The sequence below is a fragment of the Gopherus flavomarginatus genome, chromosome 3 (genome assembly GCF_025201925.1).
Source record: "Gopherus flavomarginatus isolate rGopFla2 chromosome 3, rGopFla2.mat.asm, whole genome shotgun sequence".
NCBI lineage: Eukaryota > Metazoa > Chordata > Testudines > Testudinidae > Gopherus > Gopherus flavomarginatus.
The window spans coordinates 166,314,368-166,341,058 of record NC_066619.1 but is presented as its reverse complement, the minus strand read 5'-3'; the positions used below and the strand labels follow the sequence as shown (position 1 = coordinate 166,341,058).

General features: G+C 40.9%; 1 protein-coding gene across 8 annotated transcripts in view; it reads right to left on the bottom strand.

The window, feature by feature from the left end:
* Positions 1-26,691, bottom strand: part of PDLIM5 (PDZ and LIM domain 5) — a 188,558-nt gene that overhangs the window by 122,765 nt on the left and 39,102 nt on the right. For 7 of the 8 annotated variants that reach the window (XM_050944022.1, XM_050944023.1, XM_050944024.1 and 4 more), the window contains exon 3: positions 8,031-8,182. The exons of the other annotated variant lie outside the window; for it this stretch is intronic. In XM_050944022.1, coding sequence (XP_050799979.1) covers positions 8,031-8,182 — 152 coding nt within the window. The remainder of the gene's footprint in view (positions 1-8,030; positions 8,183-26,691) is intronic. 8 annotated transcript variants of the gene reach the window in all.

The window sequence follows — 26,691 nt, the reverse complement described above, 5'->3', positions numbered from 1 at the left end:
GCAGCACATAGTTAAAACTCAGTTTTGTCATTAAACGTTATTTTAATAGTTTAATTAACTCAAAAGTGAGGTAGGCACCTCACAGTACAGCTAGCGGACACCATGCCTGCCCTGAGGAGCTTACATTCTAAGTACAGACTTGACACAGTGGAGAATGCGTTAAAAAGACAATCAGGATCAATAATAATTTCACCTCATCAATGGGAGCTGTGGCTGCTCAGAATCTCTAAAATCAGACTGTTCTGGCATTCACTTTGTATGAACCAGTGAAGAAGCTGCTAACAGGAGCTTACAGACAAACTGTGCTCAAACAAAGGCAAACCACCACACAGCCTGATTTCGTTGCTTGTGGTTCTTCTAGTGAAACAAACAAGAAGCCATACAAAACTGAACTGATCTTGTTAGCTTGGATGACGAGTTGTTAAGCAGATTCTGGAAAAATCACACATACAAAGACACACTGGGAGGGGGGGACACCACTTCAAAATTCTGTATATTTTCTTGACTGGAAATTATTTTCAATAGGACTATTCAGATGCACAAGTGTTTATAAGATCAGGGACTCAGCGGGCAGGACTTATATAAAATAAGTTTGGTTTTAACTAATGGTACCTTATTCTTTGTGTATGGAATCAGTTTCTCTCCCCCAAAGAACCAGAACACACATCAAGATAACCGTTCTAGGGAGTTAATGTGGGATTTTCATAAGCGCTCATTGGTGGATTAACTGTACTCCCACTGAAGCCAAAGGGAGTACTTTGAAAACTCCATCCTTAAGCACTATTTTATAGTTAAAGGAAACTCATCCAAAAAGTCACTTCAGCATCTGATCAAGATAAAACTGTAAAACAGCAGAGACTTTTTTGGTGTGCAGCATTGGTGGATACTTGCTACTTCAGAACGCTAAATATTACTGGACCACAGAATACTAGACAGTCTCTTCTCAATGCCTGTGTACTTCTATTAATAGTAATGGAATAACAATTTTTCCAGAAATTTGACAGCTATGACCTCATGTAATGGTAAAATCCAAGTTCTTTACCCTTCTGATTTTTGAGAACTGTAAAAACATGGAGAAAGAATTTTGCAGAAATATTCCCACCCCCCAAACACATTTTAAATAGAAATTCTGACTAGCTATACACTTCAGTAGCTTACATAATTATTTACTCAAGCTGGAAATACATTAAAAAACCAACATCTGCTTTCCATCAGTCTTCATGGGAACCAAGAAAGTACTTTGACTGAAAACATATCGGGGAGCAAAAGAGCTACAATGTCCTTGAGAGGAGGATGAAGAAAGGACACACCCCATAAAAGCATATTTTCAGAACTCACAAAAGGCATTTCAGTTTAACAAAATAAAGGATGTGAGGAACAGCACTGCAAGTTCTACAAAAGTCAGTTATTTAAGTCAATTACTGCATGAGGAATCAGCAAAAACAAAATTATACCCCCTAATGAAGAACGTTGGAAATATGCCCTTATAGGATATGCATTTTAATACATGTTAAAAGATACATACCTGAAAATACTTTTAATAATATTAGAGACCTACTACTCTACACATCTGGCAAGTATGAATTTATACAGCTGCACTTAAAAAGATATCCTTTCCTGGAGGCTTCCTAACTGTGATACTTGTAATTCTGATTCCTTCCTGGATAGCAAACAATTATACATTTGACCAATATATGGTACTACTTTATTCTGAAAAATAAAGTAATTTATTTTCCCTACAGAGGTATACTCTTCTGCAAACATTTGAGTACAAATTGCCAATTAATTGAACTGGTTTTCCACAAAACATAATGAACACTAACCAGGCATTTAAAGTAAGTATTAAATAGTAAGTTGTTAAATATTTATCTCAAGACTTGAAGAAAGTCCAAATGAGAGAGACATATTAATAACCTTTTCCTAAGGCCTCCTTCCACCATCATGCACCCCAGTCCCACTGACTTTAGAGTCCATGCTAGCAGATCCCAATGCAGGACAACACTACACTACACTACATATTCTCTGGACATGAACTCTGTCTTCCTGTATGTACAGATAGTGTCTCATACATGGAGAGTGCTTCAGAATACACACATTACATTAAATTTCATTAGTTATGTGCATTATCAGGCTACAGTTCACTAGAAAAAAGGACCTGATTTTTCATTTAAGTATGTCTAACCTTAGAAACATGCACCACACAATTGCAATGACAACTCAAAGTTTTGTTATGGTAGTCAAACGGCAGCAGAAGTATTTCTGTAAACAGTAACAAACAGTATTTTCTAAAAAAGCATCAAGTTTCATAACTTTATTTACTAGAATATCTCCTTTGCCTGGCACCTCTTTCTGCATGTCATAAAGTCACCATGATTTCAACAGTGTTAAAAAGGAGCAATGAACCACCATCCATAAAATGCCTTTCCCTACCCGTTGGGCAAGCCACCTCCCTTGTATCATTCAATTCCTCCTAACCTCTCTCCCCGCAGTCAAACTCCACACACACAAAAAAAGAGAAAGATCTTCCATCTTGCCTATGAGGAATGAGGGTGTGGACAAACGTTAATAGCACAAGTGAGTTAATATTGTAATATTTTAGTCTCTTCCCCGCCCCCCACTCTGTTTATAAGCCTTACCTCATTTTACATAATACAGACCCCAATCCTGCACTAAGAACCACACCCCTGCATCCAAGTAGAGCCCCAATTACTTCAACAGGACTTACAGACTTTAGGGTCAGAGGGGACCAATATGATCATCTAGTCTGACCTCCTGCACTAAGCAGGCCATAGAATCTCACCCATCCACTTCTATAACAAACCCCTAACCTATGTCTGAGTTATTGTGGTTTGAAGACCTCAAGCTGCAGAGAATCCACCAGCAAGTGACCCATGCTCCATGTTGCAGAGGAAGGCGAAAAACCTCCAGGGCCTCTGCCAATCTGCCCCGGAAGAAAATTCCTTCTTGACCCCAAATATGGCAATCAGCTAAACCCTGAGCATGTGGGCAAGACTCACCAGCCAGCACTCAGGAAAGAATTCTCTGCAGTAACTCAGATCCCATCCCATCTAACATCCCATCACCGACCACTTACCTGCTGATAATCAAAGATCAATTGCCAAAATTAAGCTATCCCATCATACCATCCCTTCCATAAACTTATCAAGCTTAGTCTTAAAGCCAGATATGTCTTTTGCCCCCACTACTCCCCTTGGAAGGCTGTTCCAGAACTTCACTCCTCTAATAGTTAGAAACCTTCGTCTAATTTCAAGTCTAAACTTCCTAGTGTCCAGTTTATACCCATTTGTTCTTGTGTCTTCATTGGTACTAAGCTTAAATAATTCCTCTCCCTCCCTAATATTAATCCCTCTGATATATTTATAAAGAGCAAGCATATCCCCCCCTCCACACATGCTCAGGGAATCTATCAATTCTCCATGCAGATTTGGAAATTTAAAATTACACTTAGGAGCAGGAACTGAGTCTGGGTTTCTCAGAGTTACACAATATTTTGGCATTCAAATTAAAAACAGCAACACCAGGATCAAAATAACTTTTAAAAATTGCCAGTCCCAAGGAAGACATTCCACTTTGTTGGGTGGATTACACAGACAGTAAGTTAACTCCTCATGAAATATGTAGAGGGTACAAGCAGTTTCATCTTTGGAAGGTTTCCCAACTTCAATTATTTTAAAGATTTAGAAGGATTATATCAACCTGCATCAGCAGACAACCCAGCTATTCTTAATCTCAGAATAAGCAAACTATGTAAAATTGTTTCACGTTACAACCAGTACAATGAAATACAGGAACTAACAGAAGTTTATAGATCATTGTATATCATTTAGAATAAAGCTATATCAGGAGCCCATTGTCATTCAATGTTCCCACTAAACATAAAAAGATACTTTGTAATTCAAGAATATTTCAGTCTTTATTTCCCACTCTTTCACCTTACTGACTTCTTTCAACTCAGAATACAGCATATGGGTATTACATTCAGAGCACACAGCCATCAGTTTGAGACATGATGTCCCATTCTCCGCACCTACAAAAATAGCTTACCACTGATTCCTGTTAACTCTAAAGAAACCCTGTCCACAAAAACAAGTGTTTTCGTCCCCTCACCATTGGATTAAAAACAAAAGTGGTTTTGACCTTAACATTCCTCTGCAGTGTCTGAAGTCAAATATTGCAGCATTGTGCTAATCCAGAATACTAGGTCAAAGTGTCTATTTTCATGGCCCAAACTGAGTGAAGAGAAGAAACAACCGAATACATGACGCAAAGAGTATATTCATTTTGTTTAAAAAATAATTGTCACCTTTAATAAGCTCAGGCCTTAGTAACATAGATAGAAAAATCTTTTTTAAAGGCCCACATACAACACGACCATAGCTTTTTAACTCCTGTGTAACCATCACGCTAAAAAATCTCCCTCATTGATCCAATCTTTGGGGAAAAAAATATACCTATTAAGAGGTCCTTCTATTTTCATTTCAAGGGATTCTTAAAGAATGAAGTCCTTTAAATTTGCCAGAACAGGTAGTTAATGCTGAATAGACATTAAGAATCATGCTCCAAAGTTTCACCTGAGAAATACAAGGGTTGGATAGTTTGAACTCAGCATTGAGAAACGTGGAGTTGTTATTAATCAATGTTGTTCATGTTCTAATTAAGCAGGATTGTGCCATTTCAGTTTCTACATTGATAACACAGGGTAGCTCCCATGACGCGAAGGCTGCAGGGGCTGGGTTACTTCTTTAGCAAGCCAAAGCATCAGTGGCGTAGGCAAGAAACCTCCCTCGTGCTAAATATAGTTTGATTCCAATTAGTTGAGGGTTTCTCAAACAGGGGTCGCTGCTTGTGTAGGGAAAGCCCCTGGTGCGCCGGGCCGGTGTGTTTACCTGCCCCGTCCGCAGGTCTGGCCGACTGCGGCTCCCACTGGCCGCGGATCGCAGCTCCGGGCCAATGGGAGCTGCTGAAAGGGGCGCGGGCCAACGGATTTACTGGCTGCCGCTTCAGCAGCCTCCATTGGCCCAGAGCCACAATCAGCTGGACCTGTGGACGGGGCAGGTAAACACACTGGCCCAGCCCACCAGGGACTTTCCCTACACAAGCAGCAACCCGTTTGAGAAACCCTGAGCTAGCTGAAGATAGGATGACCCTGAGAGACAGAACAACGGTAGCTAGAGTTTTGGGAATTCCCTTAGGCTTCCTTATCTTAGGAGTGGAGAGGCTAGCCTGAGCTTTAGCTTCCAGAAAGGCCACTGAAATTAGTGAAGCCAGGCTGATTTATCAGTGATTGCAGGAATACCATAGACATTTAGGAACAGAGAAACATTTTGGGATTGCCACTAGTACTGCCTCGGATCTACTCCTTGGATAGATCATTGATAGCTGGCTTCTGATAACTTCACTTCACAGTTCGGAGTAGTGCCTTCTTTTCTTCCGTTTACTTGCTGATATGATTCGAAACACATCTTATTACAGGCATGACAGAGTAAGAATAGGTTTCTGTGACTGACTAGCACAGGGGTGGGCAAACTATGGCCCATGGTAGATCCAGCCCCTCAGGGCTTTGGATTCGGCACATGGCACCACGAGCACCATGTCCCTGTGGCCACCGGGGGAGGGGGGGCAGAGGGCTGTGCGCATTGCCCTTGCCTCCAGGCACTGCCCCCTGCAGCTCCCATTGGCCGGGAACGGGGAACAGCGGCCAATAGGAGCTTCAGGGGAGGAACCTGGAGATGAAGCAAGGGCAGCGCACGCAGAGCCCCCCCTGCAGGGCCGCAGCGCTGCCCTGGTCCCAGTGCATGCTTCTGCCACCATGGAGGCCAAACCCTGCCTGCACCTCACACCCCAACTTTGTGCCCTGAGCCCCCCCATACACCTCACACCCCTTCTGCACCCCAGCCCCAGCATCCAAGTCCCCTCCTGCAGTCCTCACTCGTCCTACATCCCCACCTGCAGCACCCTCCTGCACTCCGCACCCCTCCTGCACCCAACCTCCTTCCCTGAGCCCCTGCATATATCCTGTACCACTCCTCTGCCCCAATCCCTTGTCCTGGGCCCCTTCCTGCACACTGCACCCCCTCCCACGCTCCTTCCCACACCCCAACCCTCTCCCCAGCCCTGCATACTATTTCCTCACTCAGATGTGGCCCTCGGACCAAAAAAGTTTGCCCACCCCTGGACTAGCAGATACACAAAACAGGAACTATGGAAAAACAAGAGAGAAGCCATTGCTGTGTCCTAAGCACCAGAATCTTGGACACAATATGACTGCTGCTTCTACCTGACCCATGATGCGTCAGAATGACATAAGAGTTCAGGACTCCTAATGGATACCACCAAAGAAACAATATGTTGTAATAAAATCATAAAAACTTGGTGTGATATGACAATGCAAACATGCATATTTCAAACAGATATGTGCATGCTCACCTCCTCCCCCATTTTGCTACTCTTGCAAAATTTCCGGAAAGGGATCCAGACTCCGTTAGAGTCCTGAGCTTTCCCTCAAGAAAAACCTTCTCCTTCAACTGAAATTAAGTTTATAATCCAAAAAATACAAAATGGTGAGTATTAGTCCCCAAATCCACTTATATAGTTTCTGGTTATCTTTACTTTACCCCTTGTTCTTACTGTTTGCCCTGGCCATCAACTTCTCAAGCAAAACAGCTTCAGATCCCACATGAATAACACTGTTTTATCAGCTGTCACTTCTTCGTAGCCTGCCCTGAGTACTTGTTACAAAGAACAAGACTGGACTATTTCCTTTTAAAAGGTTTTATCTTTTTAAAAGATTACATTACTTCACAGGATTAACAGCCTTCCAACTGCAGCTTGTTCAGAAAGCTTTTTACTTGAATGCTCATTGGCATAGACTCACAATATAAACACAACATTGCAAACATCTGAGAAACCATCTGTAACGGGATGGCACGGTTTGCCTGAAACATCGTTTACAGATGCTGATCTAGCTGGGAAATGTTCTGTTGACTCAAAGGTGCGCTACACTTTTCTTCCCCCCAGTGAAGAATTTTAGTGCTAATAATTGTGGGTCCAATGGCGTCGGCTGCCCTCTAATGTTTTAACTACTGTTGCACCTAACCCCACTCACAGCAGGTCTTCTAGGAGACACATTTGTCTCATTATTGCTGCTAGCACCAGTGGAGTTTTAGGGGGAAAACTAAGTGTAAACAGAACTGCTGAAACAAGCAGCTTTTTCTCCCAGTCAGACATAAGGGAGGAAGAAGAGGCTCAAGAAGAAGAGAATCTAGAATGTGGGCTTATCAGTCAGGAGGGAGGAGCTACAAGAGCAGGCAAGCCTGGGAAAAAAAATTCAGCTCATATCCCATACAGTTAGATATTATTAACAAAACCAAAGCTCCAGGAAGGGGGAGAGTTTCAGCTTAACTCAGTGACAACTACAATAGAACGTCAGAGTTCTGACCATCCCAGGAATGGAGGTTGTTCGTAGCTCTGAAATATTTAGGTTGTGCTTTCAAAAGTTTACAGTTGAACACTGATTTAATACAGCTTTGAAACTTTACTATGCAGAAAAAAAAACTACTTTCAAGCATCTTAATTTAAATGAAACAAGCACAGAAACAATTTGCTTACCTTGTCTTTTTTTCAAACTTTCCCTTTTTTTTTTTTTAGTAGTTTACATTTAACACAGTATTGTACTGTACTGGGGTTTTTATTTCCTTTCTCGGGGGGAGGCAGGAAGAGGTCTCTGCTGCTGATTGTGTACTTCTAATTCCGAATGAGGCGTGTGGTTGAGCGATCAGTTCGTAACTCTAGTGTCATAACTGAGGTTCTACTGTATGTCCAACTGCACCTTAGGAAAGGCAGCCATCTGCTCACATTTGTATCTAACCATTTTCCAGATGCAATGAATACATCCAGGCCTACAATACCACTATCCTTCAATTACAGCCAGCAAATGCATGCATTTAGCTAAACGATTTAGAGATGTTCATTCTTAAAACAGCAGATATTAAAGAAAAAAAAACTCTTACCTTTGCAGATTCATGTTCAAGTTGCCTGTACAGGCCTTGATCTTGTTTTGTGCTTCCAGATGAGTCATCCCGTCTGTACTTGTCCCATCAATGGTGAGAACCACATCACCTATCCCCACCTGGGCTCTAGCTGCCTTGCCACCATCATTTAACTGCAATGTCACAAATGCAATGAGTAAGTAGCATTCTTTTAATATAAAGGACACACAAGGTTATATGCATATCTACCTATATTTCTTATTCATAAACATACATTACATAGCCGGTATAGGCACACTCCTCTTACATGAGAGCACCACCTCTCCATATAAGGTTATTTATTGTGTAACTGAAATATCGTCTTTCTGATCAAATAATTAAGGGGACTATTGTCATATTGCCACTGTCTGGCAAACCTAGAGGTATCTGTTTCACAGAGAAAGGAATTTAGGACTTCAGACACCCATTCTTAGAAATCAGAGAGCAACTTCTGTTTCCAAGGGGAGTGAAAGTGGGGTACACATCTGTGATTGAGAGAAGAGTTGCCTACCAAACAACCGCTATCAAGAAGTGGCCTATGTTCGAGAGTTCCCCTTTGTAGACCTTGGGTGATTTAAAAAGGAGGTAGTATACTGTACAAGATGACAATTACTTGCATTTAAAAAAAAAATTGACGACACTCCAGCCTCTGCTTTGTTCATAAAAACAATACACAGCTCTTTCAAAAAGGGAAATCCCTCATGAATTTAAATTTTTAAATATATGTGGAAATTGTAATGTTTGACACCTGCAATGGGTCAAGAAAGCCAGTATTTTAAATACCAACATGTCTGGGGCTAGAAGTACTGCAATACCAACAGCATTAAAATATACACTGGAAGCTTTTTTTTTTTAAATATTCACATGGTGTGTGCTGGTATCATGGTACCAAAACATTTTGTTAAGGGAGATGTTCCAACTAATCAGATTTGGAATCAACTATCCCCAAAAATTGCAGGCTAGCACAACTATTTTTTCCCTCCAGTTCAAACTAAAAGGAAACATTGAGATCGGAAAAAAGAATATTGAGTGGCAGTAGATGGGGGGAAGCAGACAAGGGATAAAGAAAACTTCCTTTTGATTTTGAAATTATTATATGCAGCTGAGTTGTACAGAAACAGAATTTTGCATCATTAGTCAAAAGGGGAGTTATAATTCATCAAGAAATTGCTGTGTAGACAAACTTTTGCTCATACTCCTCCACTAACTGCACAGTATAGTAAGTACCCAAGTTACAGTAAAATATTGGCTAAAGAACTCCTTATATGTGAAGAGAAGTATGAACACACCAGTTACACACTAATCAGGCAAAATTAAGCACAGCTTCCTGCCCATCCTAGCTAGCACTTACAAGCTGTAGCTCCTCACCCAAAACCTATTGAAAAGCATTACTAATCCCCAGCCTCAAACAGGTGGTGACAGAGAGGAGTCTTCCTTCCCCATATGTGCCCATTACAAATGATGACTCTTTGCAGGGAGAGGGAGATTGAGACACACCTATGAATGTTTGGCCAGGTCTGCTCTCATTAATAGCACTTTTTGTGTACATTTTGAAATGCTGCAGCTGTCTATGTACAGCTCTCAGCCCTAAATACAGGGTCAAACCAGCACTACCTATTTTATAGGTACATTACAGAAAACTAATTATCAGCTTGACAATAGAGCTGATGGGCAAGGGAAACAGAAAACAACTAAAAAACTGAAAGACCTTAGGAGGAAGGAAACCCTATCCCAAGCTGTGTAATGTTTTTAAAGGGTTGATTTTCTAAGTGCAATTGCACCCACACCATGTGTTAATGCATGGAAGAAAGAGGATATGGAATTGAAAGAACAGATCAAGCTAGGTACAAAGCCAGCTAACGTCCATAAATCTCTTTCTGAATCCTTGGGTTATTAGTTTCAGTGCTGTATTTACAATAGGGAGCATGTTTCCACCAAATCTGAATTGCAGCTGTAAAACCAAGTTATATTTCACATTACCTATTGTGCTTAATAAGAAGCATACTGTTCACAAACTGCAGAAAGGATCTGAAACAGAAAAGTGAAAATGTCCCACCACTTAGACTTGCAACACCACATATAGTGCGGATAGCTCATTTAATCTAGGAAGGGGAGGGGGAGAGAGAAGAGAGAGAGATATTGTAATCCATCACCTGCTGAGGCCAATCATTGCTGACACCCATCAGAAAATCAGCCCCCCCATCAGAAAATCTCTCTTTGGCCCCTCAACAGAGACTGACTTCATGGCTTGCAATAAAGATCTAGTCTTTGCCAAACAGGGGTGTTCAGAGAACTTTCTAGTATGCACAACAAAATGATGTATCAAATTTCAGATTTAGCCACTGTTTGATTCCTAAAAGACTAAAAACAAGTAATTAATAGGGAGGCCATATTTTTTAAAAAATCCAACATAATGCCAATTTTCCCAGAAGTGATAATATTGCTCTAAAATGTGTTCCGAGTCCAAATTTAATAAAAACTAGTTCTTGATTTGGGACCAGCTTCAAAAGTAACATAGAAAATGTCTTCAATGAGCTTTTTAAAAAAAAATTAAAAAGCATAACAAAAGCTAAATGTTTGTTTTGCATTCTTAAAATTTATATAGTCTACAGGGTACTCTATTCATTTTGCAACATGCAATACACCAAATTTGCAAGAGAAGAGTCTCTGCTCATCTCTATATTGTGTATTTTAAAAAATCATTTTCCTAGATATACACACTTCATCTAGAAAGCGTCATCTATCAGTGGCAGTAGATCAGATTTCCCCCAATGATTTTTACTGATTAAATCAGTAAAAAAAGGGGTTAATAATTTATTGCCCACCATGTGATCAGAATCAGGCCAATGTCTCCTCCTTCAAATAGATAAAAATAGACAGGCATCCTTCATGAAATAGCAAGTGAATTAGAGGCTGAAATATGTAATAGGAAGTTATTGAGAAGACAAAAAAGCAAAATAGAAAATAGAGATAGAAAATACCTGTTCTCATTTTCTTCCTCCCTCTCCATGTGGGATTGTACCCTATAGTATATTCTTGGATACTTTGCCCAGTTTAGTTTCAAACGACGTGTTTAATGAATTTTACTCCTTTTCCTAGGAAACTATTCCATAGTCTAACCTCCCTTCCCTCCCATACACGATATTCAGCCTAAAGTTTCCATTGCTCACTCTTTCTACCATTACTCCTACTTGTAAGGGTAGGTCTACACTACAAATTTACATCAGCGCAACTGTGCCACATCTGGTGAAGATGCCCTAAGCCTGGGGTAGGCAACCTACGGCACGCATGCCAAAGGCAGCCTGCAAGCTGATTTTCAGTAACACCCACACTACCCAGGTTCTGGCCACCAGTCTGGGGGACTCTGCATTTTAATTTTAAATGAAGCTTCTTAAACATTTTGAAAACCTTGCTTATTTTACAATACAATAGTTTTGTTATATAATATATAGACTTAGAGACCTTCCAAAAACATTAAAATATATTATCAGCACATGAAACCTTAAATTAAAGTGAATAAATGAAGACTTGGCACAGCACTTCTGAAAGGCTGCCGACCCCTGACTACACCAATGGGAGAAGTTCTAACTGTAAGTGTAGACAAGCCCACAAGCAGTGATTTCCCTACACCCCCCTGAATTTCCCTAACACCGCCGCCCCCCACAGTTTTGTGAACTAGTTACATGCCAATTTAGTGACTCTTTGGAAATTTGAATTGAAATTGAAACATTAATACACACTTTAAAAGCATATACAGTATATGATAAAATGTGTGTATCTGAAAAAGTATAATAGATTTGAAAAGTATGAGCATAGACTAGCTTCCTTAAGCAGCTATTTTTTATGACAAGGTCAATGCATTCATTTCTGTGATGTTGGCCAACCTAATAATTTCAAATGATGATTTGTTAGCAAAATGAGCTCTCCCTGACAGCTAGTGATGAGCTGAGGCTGGAGGGGGAAGGCTTCAGGACCAGACTGTATTTACATTCACACCTAATCTACCTAGGTATCCAGCAAACAGAGCTGTGTTACCCAAGTGATAGATTTTGGCTGGGGTTGGGTTACAAATCACTTGATGCAGGGGGGTAGGGGGGGAATGAAATGTTTTTCTTATTGTATGAGTAAAGGGCAGTAGAACTGTACGTAGCCTGTGCTGATTGAGGGCATTGAGAGGGTGGGGACCAGCTCTGTCTTTAAACAGTGGAGAGGGACAGATTAGGCTCCATAGATAGTTTTTTATTTTGTTAAGTGACCACTACAGCTGAAATCACTGATAATCAAGTCTAAGTGCTTAGTCCTGCTGTAGGGCTAGTGTTTGTGTGGAAGAGACGGCCCAGTCTGCACTGCACTGTTACTGATCCATGAGAGGACCTCCCTCTTATCCCATGACAGCTTACTTGTCATAAGTCAGTTTAGTGCAGATCAGCCTTGAGTTGTAAATCTCTGTACACCTACCAACAAACATTTTGCAGTTGTACCTTGCTTGTTTATTCTGTAGATGTAATAACCAGAAAAGAAACCAAATCACTCTCCTATAGCCCTGTCAGCTCTGCAGTGCTAGAACCAGCAGCAAAGTCTTATTTTTTTCCTCCTGAGCTAAGCAAACGTGACTATGAATGCCCCCACGATGAGACTGGCACCACCTTCCTACTACATTCCCCTTTCCGACTATTACCATACTTCAGTATCTGATACACCTAAGGATTTCAACTCACTTTACACTTGAATTTTAAACTAATATGTATTTATATCCAAGTATAATCAATTAGTATCAATCAAGCATCACTTGATGGGCCATCTGTAGGAGTGACGCATAAGGTGGTATAAGTTACACATCTGTAAGTGAATGCAAGGCATTTGAGCTAGCAGACACTATTCAAGCAGGGCCCAGAAGGCAGCACTAATGGAAGTGGGTGGGTTGAAGGGAATTTAACTTGTTCTTACAAGTTGCTTTTTCTGCTACTCTCTTTTCTTAGCTTCTCAGAGTGTAAACCTCAGATTCCCTCTGACCTACTCACCAATGGGTGCATTCTGAACTTCACCTCTGAATTTCTCCCAACAATTGTAACGGCCACTAGATTTCAGGACCTGCATTTAATGACTCATCTAAAAGAGAGGTACTATTGAGTCCCTGTCAATCCTATGCTATACAATACTAAAGCAACAGTCCAACAGCAAGTGACTTGCACAGCCACAAACTCAACCACTAGTACAAGTTCCTTCAGCACCTGGGTTTTCCTTGGCCAACTCTAGTCAAGCATTTGACCTGGATTCTGCTTTGTTTGAGAGCTCTAATGAGAACACAGCCTAAGTTTATGTGGCTGCTGGCAAACTAACAGGAATCCTTTTTTTATACTCCTGTCCCACTGCTAAAGAAAGCACTCACTGTGCACTTTTAGGAGGGGGTAGAGACACACGAATAAATCATTTGACAGGCAATTGCCCAGTTTAACTGCAAAGAACATGACACGTTCAATACAACACTTAAGGGAAACTAACCAATGTCCGCTGCCACCACAAGTCTACTCAAGCACATTTTAAAACACAACCCACATTAAGTGTATGATCTAATTAATACTGTGATGTTGCACTCAAGCTATTTATGTGACCTCTCATGAGAAACTCACTGCTGGAAACTAACTTCTGAGGGAAGTCCACCCTTGCAAAGCTTAGCTTTTATTGTACTGTAAATCTATTTTCTTCATGTGCACCCAGGCAATTGGCAAACACACATGAAAACAGTATTCCGAAATCCTTATTGCTGAAAGCTGACATAGCACAGCAAGGCATCTGCCGAATGACATTTACAGTACCTGCAAATGTCAGGCTCTTTTTCTCATTGGACTATGAGAAACAGGATTCACAGGGACTCTTTAAAAGTAAACACCCCCTAATATACCACGCTCACGCAAATGTCCAGCTGTCAATGCCAAAAATAGCCATCTGGCATTTACCTAATGCATTTCATCCAGCTGGATCCCAACGTGCTTTACCAACCCCACTGACCATAGGAATATCATATCCCTTTTGTTCACCAGTCACGTCTAGGCACCTCTGGGCTGAGACACAGCAACATTAACAATGCAGAATGGAGGAGGAAATAAAAAACTGTGTGTTAGAGCCCTGCAGTGGGACTGGGATCCAGGACCCACTGCCATCATAGCAGGATAAAAATTCAAACAAACAATGAGGGAACAGGATTTAAAAAATGGCCTCCTACACTGCAAACATGAACTTTTTTTTTAATCCTGCTCCTGTCCCACCTGACAATAACCCCTTCCATTCCCTCCTGCATTTTTCGTTGAATTTTTATCCCGCTGTCATTGTTATGGCAGCGGGTCCTGCAGGATCCTTGGGATCCCAGTCCCGCTATAGGGTAGAGCCCAGGATCCAATGCCATAATAGTGAGATAAAAGTTAAACAAACAATGAGAGAGCAGGTGAGAAGGGGAGTGGGAATTGCGAGGCGGGATGGGAGTAGGATTTTAAAAAATAGTCCCACACAGAGCTCTACTGTATATAACTGAAACTGAAGGAGAAAAATATTAGGCAGAATGTCATTGTCCAAGCTGTAATTTAGCCAGGAAGTGCAGATTAAAACTGCTGTTCTTACAAAAACGCAATGCGATTATTAGTGGCCATGTATGATGCCCAAAAGCAAGAGTGCTTCTTTTCATCAGATACTGTGTCAGTTTCATTTCCACAGAAAGCAAAATATGAACATAATTCTGCCTTCTATGAAGTCAAAAGTACAAAGACTGACCGCTGTGCTTCACTTCATACAGCACAAGGCTAGCAGGAGATCTCATTACGTAAACCAGGCACACAAGTCTTTTCACAATCAAGACCTAAGATAAGTCAAACTGAATGAAAACAGCCACCTGTTAACAGCCCAGAGTATACCTGACTTTACTAGTGTTCAGACTTGTCACATCAAAACTAATGCTTGGAAATGAAGATCAACTCTATAGCGACACAGAAGATCTTCCAGGTATGCTATAGCTTGGCCTTCCTTGTTACTTTACGATTCAACACCACCCCTATTTATCAGGTGCAAATCCAAGGAGGAGGAAGAGGAAAGCTGCACTGGACAGTCCTAGAATAGGTTGTTTGACAAATAGGCATTTGTACAGCGTGCTGGTCCTAGGAGGAGTTCTTGGGATAGCACTGTTCCCTGCTGAACAAGACCAATAACAGGCTGGATTGGCTCTCAGACAACATATCCGTGGCAATTATTTCACTGATTGTGCCACTGTGACAGGTTAGATCACAGAAACCCCCTTGGGAACAGCCAAGTGATGGGCCAGGACTACTTCTGCCTCTGCTTTCCCTACCAACTTGGGACCCCAGGACCCTGTCTTGCTGAGCCAGATACGCCCATCTGAATTACTTGCCCTAAAGCTGCAGACTTAACTGAAAGTAGTTTACAGAAGTGTTCTTGACTTGAATACTCAGATGCCCAACTCCCAATGGGGTCTAAAACCCAAATAAATCCATTTTACCCTATATAAAGCTTATACAGGGTAAACTCATGAATTGTTCGCCCTCCATAACACTGATAGAGAGATATGCACAGCTCTTCTCTCCCCCACCCCAGTACTAATACATACTCTGAGTTAATTAATAAGTAAAAAGTGATTTTATTAAATACAGAAAGTAGGATTTAAGTGGTTCCAAATAGTAACAGACACAACAAAGTGAATTACCAAGTAAAATAAAATATGCCAGTCTATGTCTAATCCAACTGAATACAGATAAAATCCTCACCAGTTCCAGAATGCTTCCTTTTACAGACTACTGTGTTCCACACTGACAGGCATCAACCAGCTTACCTGGCACCACTCAGTCTATGAGGCGGGAGGGAGCAAGCAGAGATGCATACAAGTTTTCCAAAGGGTTGATTTTAGGTTTGTTAGTGTCAAAATAAAGCCAAGATTCTTCTGTTATTCACATCTTCAGCATCACCGGTTTAGAAAATGGAGTAATCCTTTTTAAAAAGGACAGGAGTACTTGTGGAACCTTAGAGACTAACAAATTTATTTCAGCATAAGCTTTCGTGGGCTACAGCTCACTTCTTCATCATGATAAAGAAGTGAGCTGTAGCCCACGAAAGCTTATGCTTTTGCCAAAGAATTTTTTTTTTTATTGCAACTCTTTAGTATTAATCCGAGCTGAGATACTACATGCAAGTGGTAAAAGACGACTATCTAGTTTATTTCTGAGAACGATGCAGAGTGTGGAATGAAAACTGAGCTAACAATCAAACAAACCTAACCTTTCTACAGCAGCTCTCATTCGTGAGGTGCATGCAAACGAGCACACTCTCTCTCTCTCGCCCCCAGATTTTTTTGCACAGTCAGCATAAATTACTTCAACATCTAAGCATGCAACTACTTGGAATTGCTAAAGAGGCATCACTTTACAAAACAAACAATTTGCATGAAAAAAAGAGTTTCACGTCTGTCACTTTTATTGCAGAATGTCAGCAGCACTTGTTGCACTATCTAACATGCACTTGTCAGGCAGCATCCATTCAGCCATCATTTGGCTATCGCCAGAAGTAGCTGCATATCATCTGTGAGACCAAAATTTTTGTTGGTTTTAGGAAATTTGGAATGTTCCAACAAATAGCTTAAGTTACAAAAGCAAATTATTCCTTGGGGTTTATTTCCCTACCCTCCCTCCACCATCTACTTCCATTTGAGATGAAATATTTATGTGTAACCGAGAACATACACGTATGTCGACATAAACATTCCTAACAAAACTAAAGAAAAAATAGACATGCAATTAACCTAATTACTGTTCTCCAAGCATGAAAAGAGAGAGAGAGAGAGAGAGAGAGAGTATATATATATAGTCGCATTTTCTCTGAAACCAAACAGATCCACCTTGTGTTCTCCTCAGGCCAGTTTAAGATTGTGTAAGCAGGAAATACATAATTTTCCTGTCTTCTGCTGTAGGATCATTTCTTTGTTTTTTAGATGATTAAATCTATTTCAACTGAGCAAATGCACATGTGGATTCTTTGATGCTGTTTGTTAATTAGCCTAGTATGTTCCACCTTGTCTTGCCAGTTTTGAAGGGATATGACTTTAACATCTCTCAATCAATAGGGTAGGCTTTTCTTTCAATTTGACCTTCATATGCCTGACATGTTGCTATCTCACCACCCTGACATGTTGCTGTCCCCACCCTGAGTGATACCGTTGCTCTCTCATTTTGGAAAAAAAAAAAAAAGCTGCACATCTATTTCACACCTTTCCAGAACATAGCTTGAAAAAAAAAATACAACCTATTTTTAACAAATTCCCATTAATAGAACAGATGGCAAGAGGACAAAAGGAGATCCATAAAAGTGATGTCAGACTTTCAAAAGAAGGCCCATGAAGAAAAAAGTTAAACAACTGGGCATGTTCAATCTGGAGAAACAGTTGACTTTGGTGCAGAAATAGAGTTTACTAATATGTAAAAAGGTAAGCTAAAGGACAGAGATACATTACTCTCGTTTGACAACTAAGAGAACAAATAGTACTGGGATTAAGCTACAGCTGGTAAATTTTAACATCACATTGTCCCTAATATTTAACCTAATATTTAAGCTCGTTATTCAACGGTTGTGGGATTGACAGCACTAGAGAGGCACCAAATGTTTAGGTCAGTTACCAAGGATGATTTATGACAGTGTTTCTCCAACTCTTATTCATGAACCCCACTGGCTCTCAGCGCTCTTCTTCCTGCCCAGCCACATGCCTGCCTCCCTCTTCCCTCCCCAGAGTGGAGTAGAGAGAGCAGCTCTGGAGGATTTGGGGTGTACGACAAGGTACCCACCTGTCCATGGTAGCTGTGGGGGAAATGGTGTATGTTAGGGGGCTTATTCCTTCACCCTCTCACTTCCCTGGTCCTTCTCGCATGAGCAGAGAGCAACAATACCCGAAGTCCAAAAGTGCAAACAATTTGATGTTTATTGGGGTGAACTTCCAGCAAGCATGATTCCAATTTCCTTCCTTAGTGTCCCCCTTCCCAGCTCTGACACCACAGAGCCTTGCCTGTGTCCCTGTTCCAATTTTCCCCTTTAGCAAGACATGATTTTAATTTCCCCATCCCCAGGCCCTGTTCCCATTTTCCCCCATCCCACACTTCCTGACTGACTGCAGACTATATACTACAACTTGAATTCTGCTTAGCTACACCTTAACCAATCATTTTACTGAAATTTAACTAACAAATCCTAATATATTGTTACATGGTTATTTAACCAATTATATTCCACCACCTTCATTAGTTTACACCCAACAAAATTAATTATACAGCAGACAAACAATTACAGAACCAGACAGAGACCATGCAAAGAAACATACAAAACAATACAGAAGTAAGGATTTCACAACTACATCTATACACATAAGGGTTTTCCAGCTGTGTCTATTGATAAGCGAGTTCTTGCCAGACTAAGTTTCCTTTTACCTCTTCTCTTTCTCTGGAGGGGATAGAAATATCAGGGCAGGATTGTATTCCTAATAGCCCAATAGCACCTTATTTCAACGTGACTAGTTTGGAATGTGAGGATGTGACCATACACTTCCCAGTTTATGGCTGCCTAACTACATCTTACTGTGACAGGCTAAGGCCTTCAGCTAAGAAAAGCCATTGCACAGACAGTGATCTTTGATTCTTTCTTTTATACCTCTATAACTAGCTAAATGATAACAATACACCTAAATTCTTAAAGTATAGGCCTTTGCAGACAGGTCTGAATATCTATATACTAACAGTGTGTCTTATCGAACAATTTGACAAGAGAAGGCAAAGTGATCAAAGAGGGGGAAAAAAACAGGATATTATACATATAAAATGATGGGGTTTAAATTAGCTATTACAACTCAAGAAAGATCTTGGAGTCATTGTGGATAGTTCTCTGAAAACATCCACTCAATGTGCAGCAGCAGTCAAAAAAGCAAACAGAATGCTGGGAATAATTAAGAAAGAGATACAAAATAGAACAGAAAATATCATGTTGCTGCTATATAAATCCATGGTATGCCCACATCTTGAATCCTGTGTGTAGATGTTGTTGCCCCATCCCAAAAAAAGATATATTAGAATTGGAAAAGGTTCAGAAAAAGGCAACAAAAATTATCAGGGGTATGAAATGGCTTCCATATGAGGAGAGATTAATAAGACTTGGACTTTTCAGCTTGGAAAAGAGATGGCTAAGGGGAGATATGATTGAGGTCTATAAAATCATGACTGGTGTAGAGAAAGTAGATAAGGAAGTGTTGTTTACTACTTCTCATAACACAAGAACCAGGGGTCACGAAATGAAATTAATAGGCGGCAGGTTTAACACAAATAAAAGGAAGTATTTTTTCACACAACACACAGTCAACCTGTGGAACTCCTTGCCAGAGGAGGTTGTGAAGGCCAAGATTATAACAGCGTTCAAAAAGAATTAGATAAGTTCATGGAGGATCAATGGCTATTAGCCAGGATGGGTAGAAATGGTGTCACTAGCCTCTGTTTGCCAGAAGCTGGGAATGGGCGTGAGGGGATGGATCACTTGATTAACTGTACTGTTCATTCCCTCTGGGACACCTGGCACTGGTCACTGTCAGAAGACAGGACACTGGGCTAGATGGACCTTTGGTCTGACCCAGTAGGGCCGTTCTTACATTCTTAAAAACTCATCAGACAATTTCATAGTACATAAATTAGTAGCAAGGACATTTTAGAACTCATTACTGCTAGAAATGTCTTATTACATACTAGTGGCTATTTCACGTTTACATTCCAACAGAATACAACGTATAGCAAGGCTGCACTAGTCAAAGGCAGAGAGGAAGAAATTACAGTAGTTGATGAGCAATATAAGAAGGGACTGGTGAGAGCTTCTGGAAGATGGTTAGAGAATAAAGACCAGATCCTGCAGGGAAAGGCAACAAGACATGGACACAGCCTGAATACAAGGGACCATCAGGAAGATGGAGTTAAAAACAATGTCTACATTACAGGCCTGAGTGGCTGGGAGGACAATGCTGGCATCAATAGTGATCAAACATGCAGGAAGTTGAAAAAGAGGAGTTCAGTTTTCTCATATTTTATTTGAGCTGGCAGCAGGGTATCCACAAGGATGTGTCAAAGACAAGCCAAGAGGCAGGAACTTCTATTAAATTGCAATACATCTACTGTGGAGTTTACTCTCAAACTGCATTAAGCAGAAAAGCACTAATGACTAGCACATTCCTTCGTTCAGACGAACTACAGTTAAACATAAAGCAAGATAAAATAATGGAGATAAAACAGATAGGGAAGTGTTTCCAAACACATGTAAGGTAACAGATCCCATCATTCTGTATTCATTAACTATGTTAACAAGAATAGATATGTATGTTTTCCATTTAAATTCATGGCTACAGAATTCTTTATTACTAACCAAGTACAAGCTTTTGAGCAGAAAGGGGTTTGTTTGCTTTTTGAGAGCGAGAGTGAGTGTGAGTGTGTGTGAGAGAGAGAGTGAGTGTGAGTGGGAGTGTGAGAGAGAGAGAGAGATGCTAACTCTTGGTGGATCTCTCGCCTTTTGTGTGCCAAAGGGATATTAGCAGACATTTATTTTCAAAACGGACTTTGGGGTTTCTGTACTTCAGGTATTCAAGCCAATGACTATTAAATAATATGTCGCTCCTTTAAAATGTTAACTATAAATAGCTGGGATGAATTTAACACATGAAACACTTCAACCCAAGTTCAATGATATATGGGAACTGCCCACTGATTTTTGCATTTCTAAATTTACAGTATGATATAGTTTTGCTTTCATAATTCCATATTAAATGCTATTTTTATAAGCGTACAGTACTAGACACACAACCCAAATAAAACCCTTCTAAACAAACAGCACTCATAAATATAGTCTCAATGACAAGCACACTGAAGATTTTAAATATTTTTTAATTTAGGTAGAAACATGAAAAAAATCCACTTGCCCACAGCAAGTAGGAAGCTTTCTGAGAGTAATGACACCATGATCTACAGAACTGAAATCTTAGTAAAAATATTTTTTCATGCCCTTATGATTGCCAGGATGACCTTCAACAAGCATGACACAAATGGAAACTGATGTATTGCTTTATCTTACTGAGTCAGCAGATAGTGAACTCCAATGCCTCTGCTCATAGCCTTGTCAAATTACAGCACCAAGAAACCTAACCGTAGTCATCTTATTTTCACTGCCATAATTCAAAATCCTCCATGTAGCAATCAAACCGAAAAGAATCCACTCGATATTTTAAAAAGGAGGATCCCCATTATCTACTTCATATTACTGTTACTTGTACAAAACATCTCTAAATACTCTGAGGTAAGCTGACTGTCCAACATGGAATGACATATAGGTTCAAATTATAGCAGCTTCTGAAAAGGATCAAAAAAGGACTGAGTTCAAGGACTTAACGTGCCTATAATAGTCAAATTCTTCTTTATAATACACTGAGTATGCCCTTCTGAGAGATGGGCTGTCATGCCATATAAAGTCTGACCTCGTAGAAGAATCCTCTACATTGGAATATCAGTGGTCTGGTTAGGTTTGGTCTAAGCACCTCTCAGGTCAGCTTCTGGAGGATTCTCCTCCAATTATAAGCTAAGGTGAAAAAAGCATGAGAAGCTGAAATGCTATAAGAGAATACCTTTTTTGAGGCTCCTAATAGGTAGGAATTTGATGCCGCAATTCTCAGGCTGCTAGGAGGGAAGGAAAATGTCATAGGCCTGATCTACACTTGAAAAGTATTTCTGGTACAGTTGTGTCATTTAGGAGTGTGTGTTGGGGGGGAGAAATCAGACAGCATCCCTAACTGACAGCTATGCTGGCAAAAGCCTAATGCAGATGCAGTTACAGCAGCACAAAAAAAGAGACAGACATCCATTTGCTTGTATAGTATATTTCATTTAGGCTTTTGTAGCTACAACCTGCATCTTCACTAGGAGGATTTGCCAGTATAGTTATATTGGCAAACTTTTCTAGTGGAGACAAGCCCTTACAGTGGAGAAACAATTAGTCTGCATTTAACATCAGGGCAACTGTACCGATGCACAGCAGTCATCCATTTCACTTATACCGGCCCTTTTAAAGTTACAAATGATTCCCATTCCTATATTACCAAAAATGAGGGTTACTAATCAAAAAGTCTGCTAAGATTTCAAGGTGACATTCTGTTTTTTTTTTTGTTTGTTTGAAGTCATGGGCATTTTATTTTGAACATGTTATAAATCACGAAGCAAATTTAAAAAAAAAGAGTAGGAAAGAACTTTTTAGTTTTAAAAACATTCCTTATAACCTTATTTTCAAGTTTTGAACCAGAGGAAATCAAAAACAATTGCTGAGTTCCAAATTGTGTATACAATACTTGATTTTAGTCCTATAAGTAGGACAGAATAATAAGATGCACCCATGTCCAAAGACAAAACTGGGAAACATTCTATTAATTATTCATGTCTTTCAAATTAAATAGTGCATCATCACATCTAGAAGGAACCTGGTTATTTCCCAAACTGGATCTGGACCTAATATTTATACGGTTTCACATTTGCTTTTATACAGAGCAATAGTACAATATTCAACACTTTTACAGACAGAATACTGACCTTTACATAGTTTCTTTTCCTTGTACAACCTCTTGAGTCTGTATATAAACTCATATCTCTGAAGCTATTTAGCAACAAAGGTGACTAAAAGCACATACAGACGCATGAGCCACGGGACAGATACATTACAGGTTCATAATCAGCTTCATTCCCGCTACAACAGGGCACTTACATTTTTAATCAGCTGTTTTGGGAACCCTTGGAGTTTACATACATAATTACCTTGAGGCAGCACTTCAAGAATAGCTTAAGCTAGGACTTCAAATTATTCTTAATGTATTAAATTTACATATGCAAGTACTAAAGCACTAAAATAAATAGAAATAAGATGGGGGGGGCACTATGAAAACTCAGTGCCAAGTAAAGAATTTCTGCTTGTTTTACATTTCAATCCAGTATGTTACAATCACAGCAAATGAACAACAGCAAGTCAGAAGAGTCCTAACACTGTGCAATTGCCCTGTTTGATCACAATTATGGAAATATACTTAGGAACTATGCTTCTTTCCCAAGACAGCAGAACAGCATTTGACAGTTTTCCTACGCTCTGGTCTCATGTCTACCTAGTCTCCTCCTTAGGTAGCCATCTTATTTCCTTCTGTACCAAGGTGGTGATCTACCATACCTGCTGCTTACAGGGGAATGCCATTTCTCCAAAGCTCCCATACACTTGCAATTTCTGCAAGCCACTTCACTGAGTAATTACAGAGACAAGGTATTGTAGATAGATGCAGTCAAGTCAGTGGCTCATAATAGTTCAAAAAGCATGTCTCAGTCTGGAGCAGAAAAAAATTGGGGTATATAATAGCAACATGAAGATGTTAGGGATCAAGGCATATCAGAAACAATTGAGGGTTGAGGGCAAGAAAGGTTCAAATAGTTCAAGAAATGGGATAGAAGCACCAAAAATAAGGGAGGTATACAGAAGACATTTGTAATGATGTCCACCTGGAAAATCTAATCCTCAAGGAAAAAGTGCATTATCAGGCCAAACTCAAAGGGATATCAATACTACAGTATTCAGGCATTTGGATGCGGCAAAACATCTCATAAAAATGGACAAAGATAGTTAAAACTTAAAAGGTAGAACAGAAAAAAAGTGGCTCAGGACTTGTCTACATTTTACTCAAATATCTTTTGAGCAAATTTCCAAGATTAGACAAGCTCTTAGTTGTAATGCTCAGCACTGACATACAGGAAAACTATATACAATTTCTATTCCAACACAGCTGTTGGAATAGAAGTCCAACCACTGTGATCATCTAATCTGACTTCCTGCACAACGCAAACCATAGAACTGCCTCAAAATAATTCCTAAAGCATCTCTCTAAAAAAGAACATCCGATCTTGATTTAAAAATATGACGGAGAATCCATTACAACCCCTTCGTAAGTTGTTCCAGTGGTTAATTGCTCACCGTTAAAAATGTATGCCTTATTTCCAGTCTGACTTCATCTAGCTTCAACTTCCAGCCACTGGATTGTGTTAGATGCTAGATGAAGAGCTCATTATTAAATGTGTCTTCCCCAAGCAGGTACTTATAGACTGATCTAGTAACTCTTTAACCTTTTCTTTGTCATACTAAATAGATTGAGCTCCTCAAGTCCACCCCATAATGGATGTTTTCTAATTCTTTAATCATTTTTGTGGCTCTTCTCTGACCTCATCCAATTTATCAACATTCTTCTTGAATTGTGGGCACCAGAAATGGACAAAGTAGTGGTCAAATCAGTTCCAAATATAGAGGTAAAATAACTCCTATTTGAAATTCCTGTTCTTCCAGCCCAGGATTGCATTAGCACTGCTAGCCACAGCGCCACCCTGAGAGATCATGTTAAGCTGATTATCCATCATGACCTCCAAAAATCTTTTTCCGTCTCACTACTTCCCAGGATAGAATCCTCCCATTCTCTAGGTATGACCTAGATTCTTCATTCCTAGATGAACACATTTACTCATATTACATTTATTGTTTGCTTGTGCCCAGATTACCAAGCAATCCAGATCACTCTAAATCAGTGACCTGCTCTCTTCATTGTTTATCACTTCCCCAAATTTTTTGTCATCAGCGAACTTTTTCAGTGATGGATTTCTTTTCTTTTCTTTTCTTTTCTTCCTGGTCATTGATTTAAAAGAAGTTCAATAGCTTAGGGCTAAGAACTGATACCTGCTGGACCCCTCTGGAAACCAGGGCCGCCTGGGGGAGAGGGTGGCAAGTGGGGCAATTTGCCCCAGGCCCAGGCTCTGCAGGTGCCCCCAAGAGAACAGCTGAGGCTCCTGCCCCAGCCCGACCCAACCCTGACTCCGGCCCTCTCCTGGAGCCTCAGTGCATCCAGGGCTGTCCCTGAACAGCTGCAGCCTGACTCTGGCGGGGCCTGAGCTCCGCCCCACTCAGAACTGCATGGTAAGGCGGTGGGGCTGAGAGCTCCGGGCTGAGTGGAAGAAGCTTGCAGCCCTGCCCCCTTTACCCCGAGGCTCTGAGCGGGGAGGAGCTCAGGCACCGCCGGAGCCACGCTGCACCGCTGTTCAGGGATGGCCCTGGACGCAACGCGCTGAGGCTCCGGGTGAAGGGGGAGCCGGGGGCTGGGTTGGTTAAGGGGCAGGAACTCCCAGGGACAGTCAGGGCACAGGGAGGGGGCAGAGGTTGCGGGGGCGGTTGGATTTTAGGTGTTCTGAGGGTCTGTCAGGACTCGGGGGGGGGGGAGTGGATAGGGGTTGGGGCAGTCAGGGGACAGGGAGCAGGGGTGGGGTCCCGGGGTGGTGGTGTCGTCATCTCTGGGGGATGGTGAGGGGACAAGGATCAGAATGGGTCGGGGATTCCGAGGGGGCAGTCAGGGGGGCAGGAAGTGGGTTGGGATCAAAGGGGGGCAGGGCCAGGCTGTTTGGGAGGCACAGCCTTCCCTACTCTGAAGCTCATTCAGTAGTTTGAGGCTGGCAGAAGAGTCAAGCTGTTAGCTTTTCCATTAGGGCTACCATCCCTTTCACTTCTCAAATGCCAAGTTATAGTCTATATTTAATTTCAGTGCTATAGGGAGATTCATGTCAGGAGAGGGTAGCTTCATTTAAAATTAGCCACTGGGAGAGGGATCATATGAGAAGAGCAATATCCTTCCCAACCCTACGAAGGGAGACCCCCCTCCCCTATATTCCTGAAGCTTCAGAGGGTTAATTCAGTGGTTCTCAAACTTTCATCCTGGTGACCCCTTTCACATAGCAACCCCCCCCCTTATAAATTGAAAACACTTTTTTATATATTTAACACTATTATAAATGCTGGTGGCAAAGCAGGGTTTGAGGTGGAGGCTGACAGCTCGCAACCCCCTGTAATAACATCGTGACCCCATGAGGGGTCCTGACCCCCAGTGTGAGAACCCCTGGGTTAATTTAATTTTAGCACCCTGTGTCCATTCACATGCATGTGCTATTTTGAGCATTTCAGTTCTCACAACATAGGCTCATCCCAGATTTTGGACCAAGCTCAAATGCTCAGTTAGTTGAGTATGTACATAAGCTTTACAGTAACTGTCTCCAGTTTGTGAAGGACCCCATGGAGCCAGTCTCTAGGAAATAGATAAATTCATGGAGGTTAAGTCTATGAAGCCAGGATGGATAAGGAATGATGTCCCCAGCCTCTGTTTGTCAGAGGGTGGAGATGGATGGCAGGAGAGAGATCACTTGACCATTACCTGTTAGGTTCACTCCCTCTGGGGCACTTGGCATTGGCCATTGTCGGTAGACAGGATACTGGGCTGGATGGACCTTTGGTTTGACCCAGTATAACTGTTCTTATGTTCTAACCTAAATGTATGAGTCAAGGAAGCCAGCAGAGTATCAGAAATCTGGGAAAATCTCTGAGTGGATGGGCTCAGGCGTTTGGTCACAAGTTGAGGTGGTTCAAAAGTTTTGGATTTTTTTTAAGCAGAATTTTTTTATTGTTTCTTTAAACAATCAAACACAGCAAGCAGCAAATATTTGGCCACACTGCTGAAACCCCAAACCATATT